This window comes from Hemicordylus capensis, chromosome 6 (genome assembly GCF_027244095.1).
Source record: "Hemicordylus capensis ecotype Gifberg chromosome 6, rHemCap1.1.pri, whole genome shotgun sequence".
NCBI lineage: Eukaryota > Metazoa > Chordata > Lepidosauria > Squamata > Cordylidae > Hemicordylus > Hemicordylus capensis.
The window spans coordinates 18,560,686-18,565,511 of NC_069662.1; the positions used below are offsets into that span (position 1 = coordinate 18,560,686).

The 4,826-nt window shown below is 47.8% G+C and overlaps 1 protein-coding gene across 20 annotated transcripts in view; it reads left to right on the top strand.

The window, feature by feature from the left end:
• Positions 1-3,625, top strand: part of LOC128330521 (sulfotransferase 2B1-like) — a 59,016-nt gene extending 55,391 nt beyond the window's left edge. For 19 of the 20 annotated variants that reach the window (XM_053263559.1, XM_053263555.1, XM_053263560.1 and 16 more), the window contains one exon: positions 1,238-3,625. In XM_053263559.1, the coding sequence (XP_053119534.1) occupies positions 1,238-1,353 (116 nt within the window). In that variant the 3' untranslated portion in view covers positions 1,354-3,625. The remainder of the gene's footprint in view (positions 1-1,237) is intronic. The other variant, XR_008310130.1, reaches the window with a different exon arrangement.
• The last annotated feature ends 1,201 nt before the right edge of the window (positions 3,626-4,826 follow it).

A 4,826-nucleotide genomic window follows, 5' to 3' on the forward strand; every position in this document is an offset into this window, starting at 1 on the left:
CATTGGTCCGTCTAGTTCAGGGTTTCTTAACCTTGAGCCCCCAGATGTTGTTGGACGACAACTCCCACAATCCCCAGCCACAAAGGTCATGTCTGGGGATTCTGGGAGTTGTAGTCCAACAACATCTGGGAGCCCAAGGTTAAGAAACCCTGGTCTAGTTCATTATTGTCTACACTGAGTGGCAGCGGCTCTCCTCAGGCTGGAATCTTTCCCAGCCTTACCTGGAAATGCCAGGGATTGGACCTGGAACTTTTGCATGCCAAGCAGGTGCTTTACCACTGAACTATGGCCTCATCCCCAAGATGCTCTTGAGGAGAGTTAAAAAGCAAGACTTGGGGACAAAGCCATCCTCTTTTGTAGTTCCCAGTGGCTTACGTCCTGACTAAATTACTCTACAGAAGCCCTATTGAAAATAACTAGTCCTTTAATTAACTCCTGAGTAGTAGTACTATTGAGAACTGGATGCCAGCCAGTATCTGGTAATCGAAGGTATACTGTCTCTAAATACAGATGTTCCATTTTCAGCTGGGGCGGTCCAAAACATTTTGCTACCTGAGGTGAAGGATAACATGACACCCCCCCCCATTTATTTTCCGACCATGCTGCCAAGGCAGTGGCAGCAAGAGTCAGGCAGTGGTGGCAGGGGTTTTCATATCTCAAGTTGGGGAGTAGGGCGGTGTGCCTCAGTGGGTGAGGAGGGGAAAATGAACAGCATGACCCAATGTGATGAGGACGGGTGCTGGTAGTGGATAGTGGGACAGTGTCCATAGTGATGGGGGCCTGGTGCTTGCCACTCCCTGCCCTTCATTGTGCCTGTGGCAGCTGCCTCACCTTGCCTCATGGAAGGGCTGCCCCTTAATATGGCCAGTAATATTTGATAGTACTATTCTTTATTAATATGTTTGCCTCCAGGGTCAGAGGTGGGATGCTTCTGAATACTAATTGCAGAGGAGCAACAGCGGGAGAGGAGCAATCCTTCATTTCCTGCTTGTGGGCATCTAATGGGCCACTGTGAGAAACCGGATGTTGCTCTAGATAGGCCTTGGGCATGATCCAGCCGGTGTCTGCTTATGTTCTTATGTTATGCTCTTATCTTGGGTTAAAGCTATCTTAGGAGAGTGGCGATTGTCAGTTTGTGACAATTAATTCCATACATTAATCGTGAGCTGCACAAAGAAACATTTCCTTTTGCCTCTCCTGAATCTAATTGGCTATTCATTTTATCATCGCTTTCCAGGGATCTCTGGTGACTGGAGGAACCATCTGACGGCTGCACAAAGTGAATGTTTTGACCAGATCTATCAGGAGCGTACACGGGACTTTGATGTCACATTTCCTTGGGACAAAGAATGAAGCCGGTCTTCCCCCTTCATCTCTTCCTTATTGGACTGATTAGTGACTCAAGAGGACGCTAACTATCTAACACAATGGCGTAGATTAGTGGGGACATCTGGGGTGGGGCAGGCAGGAGCCCAGTCTCCTGGATTTTATGGGAGAAGAGTGGGATGTAGTGGGTAAAAACAGGGCACCAGGGCTCCAGAAAGCAAGCAGGATGTGGTGGATTAGATTCCACAACTGATTTCAGAAGCCAATGTGTCCCCAGAACATGGCCTGAAGGCACATGAAACCGCCACTGTGCTTAAGGCAGCTATGCAGGTCTGGGTCTGGTCTGGGCCTGGATGGGAGACCATCTGGGAACCCTAGGTATGCTGCCTTGAGCTCCGTGATGGCAGAAAGGGTACACAACTGTAATTAAATACAATCAAATAAATATCCAGTGGATTAAGAAAAGGAATAGAAGTTCATAAGAGAGCTCCTGGTAGACTTGTTCCTTTGTCTGGAGCTCAGGACCTTCTGACAGGCCCTGAGGGAGCTGAAAGTTCATTTAAAGGCCCGGGCCTGCCTTCTCTTCTCATTCTCATTCCCGAAGTGGCTTCCTTTGTGCATGAGGCCTGGAGCAATTGCGCCCCCCACCCAATGGCCCCCTGGAGTCTGAGCCCAGCCCCTCGTAGGGAACCAGGCCCTACCCTCAATATCCAACACAATAGCATGTCTCTTGTTGCCATGGCAACAAAGCAAGGCCTTTTTGCCATGGCAACAAAGGTGTGCCACTGGGGGAGGTGGAAGTGGGAGGATGTAAGGCCTTCCTGAAGGTATTTAAAAGCAAGCCAAGGCCAAAGAGGACTTCTCTGTTGCTCCTAGTATGCTTAGGAAGTTGGAGCACACAGAGATGAGGAAGAGGGATAGGGTGAATCATCCTTTCCTCTCTGAAGACTGAGGCTTCGTGAAACCAGGGTCTGGTCCTTCCTATAGGGCAGGGGTTTTCAAACATGGGTCCTCAGATGTTGTTGGACTACAGCTCCCATCATCTCCTTTGATTATTATGGCTGGGGATGATGGGAGTTGTAGTCCAAATTCCAACAACAGCTGGGGTCCTGTCCCAAGTATGAGAATCCCTGCAATAGGAAGCCTGCACAGTGTGCATGCCACAAGTGCACCCTCTCAGATTCTTCCTCTTCCCTTCCCTTTTCCCTCACCAGGAGCTTGCCCAGACAACAGGCTTTACGATGAGTTTTTTTGCGAGGCTTTACTGCGAGTTTGAAGTTGCCCCCCAAAACCAACACAAAAGTGGTTCTTTTACACCCTGGATATAAATTGGTTCACTCTAATGCATGATGGAAAACCCAAATTGTGTGTGAAGTGCCCCCCGATACAGGGGCGTAACTACCATTAGGCAAGGGGAGGCAGTCGTCTTGGGGCCCCACTGCCTCCAGAGGCACATCACATGACTCCCCACCCGCCCATGTTGCACCCCCTATGAATTATGTTGAGTCTCTTGGAGATCGGCAGGAGCAGAGAGTTAAAAAACTAGATTCAATGTGAACTACGTAGATATTCACCATATTCATAATGGGGATATGAGTGTGAGTGCACTATATATTGTAAAGTGTGTTTGTGTGTGTATAGCAGCGAGGGGCCCATTTTAAAATCTTGTCTCTGGGCCCCCTCCAACCTTGCTACGCCTCTGCCCCGATAGCGGGGACTTTGGGGTAAATTTGGCTGATATGTGAACGCACCCCTTCAACTCCAGAGGAGATGCGAACTAAACGCTGGGTGTGGAAAAACTTCCAGGACCTTGTGCTCCCCCCCCCCGCTTTTTAAAAAAAATGTCATGCCTGGCAATGGCTCAACCCCAACCCCAAATAACAAAGAATTCTCCCACATCCAGAATCAAGACCCATACTAGTTCAGGGAAGATCTCAACCAGGGAAATCTAGTGGAAATCTCTATTTTCAATATCTTCTTGCTACATCCAGGATCTATTCACACTTAAATCTTCTCCCCATACCCTTTGCCTCAGGTAATTACATCTACAGTGTAACAACTTTGCACATTGTAGTTATTTCCAATGTCCCAGTTTCTTTGTTCCCAGCATTTGTGCTGGGAACGGCTATCCCCAAGGGAGCTGTATTTGAAAAGGTCGCTCTAGCTATATATTTCTGACAGGGAGAACTGAAATCTTGAAATCCGCACTGTCCCTTTGTAATGTTGGCTAGCAGCTATTGCTGGATCTTCCAGGGGTAATTAAATTTATTTTAATACCACACTGCCACTAGGCAAGCAATGAACTCTACAATGGCTTGAGGTTTATTTGAAGCAATCAAATCACTACTTTCCCTCATATTCTCAATTTCAACCCCTTATTTGCGCCACAGGGTTGTGTGAATCACCCACAGTTAAACCTGGGGAATCTCAGAAGTGGCTTATTTGCTTAGAAGAGGCTCACTCTGTTAACACTGAGAGCCAAGATAATCCCACATTCAAATCTGCCTTCTACTGAGTCAGACCATTGGCTCATCTACTCCCTTGCATTTGTCACAGACAGGAGTCCTCCCAGCTCTGCTGCCCAAGTCAGTTTTATCTGAAGATGCCAGGAACTGAACCTTCTGCATACAAAGCAGGCACTCTGTCTATGAGATGCAGGCCCCTTCTGCTCTATTCACCCTCAGATGTGAATCATGTCTCTCTCAAATAAACCCATTCTGCTTGGAACACTAGGAAGTGCACAGACATTACGCCTGAGTAGACCAAATGCAAGCATGGGAGTGTGTGGATCATGCCTGCTGGTGTCACGTCTCTGTGTTTAGCATAATGCCTGCACAGAGCCTACCTATCCACATACAGTTGGTATGCACATAAGCGCTGTACGTGAGACTGGGGACTCTGATTTTGGCAGGATCCCAAATCAGATGGATGGAGGCGTTGCATGTATAAACTGTGAACACCCAGACTCTGTGCAGAAGTTACACTGAATGTGTGTGGGGGCCAACGGAGACACTTCTGCCTCCTTAGTATGAATATTTTTGTCTATTCATAAGTAACTTCTGCACAGCCTTAGATACAGAATTCTGAGTTTGGGTCTTATAGTGATAAGTGCTGCTGCCCTTACAGCAGGGGTTGTCAACTTTGGGTCTCCAGCTTTGTTGGAGTACAACTCCCATCATCCTCAGCCACAATGGCTTTGGCCATTGTGGCTGGGGATGATGGGAGTTGTAGTCCAACAACAGCTGGGGACCCAAAGTTGAGAACTATTGCCTTAAAGTAATCACCACTGGGAGAAAAACAGCTGGGGAGAGGCTGTTTTGGACTGGAAAGTGCAGGTGTGTATGGCGGGGGGGGGGAAGGTTCCATTCCCCCACAACCTCCCATATTGCTCTTTAAATTCTCCCCATATGAATTCAGCATGAGCTGGGTAGATCATGCTGCCATTACGTCTAGTTTGGCTCAGCTCTGGTTAGAGAAATCTCACTCAAAAGAAATTAAAG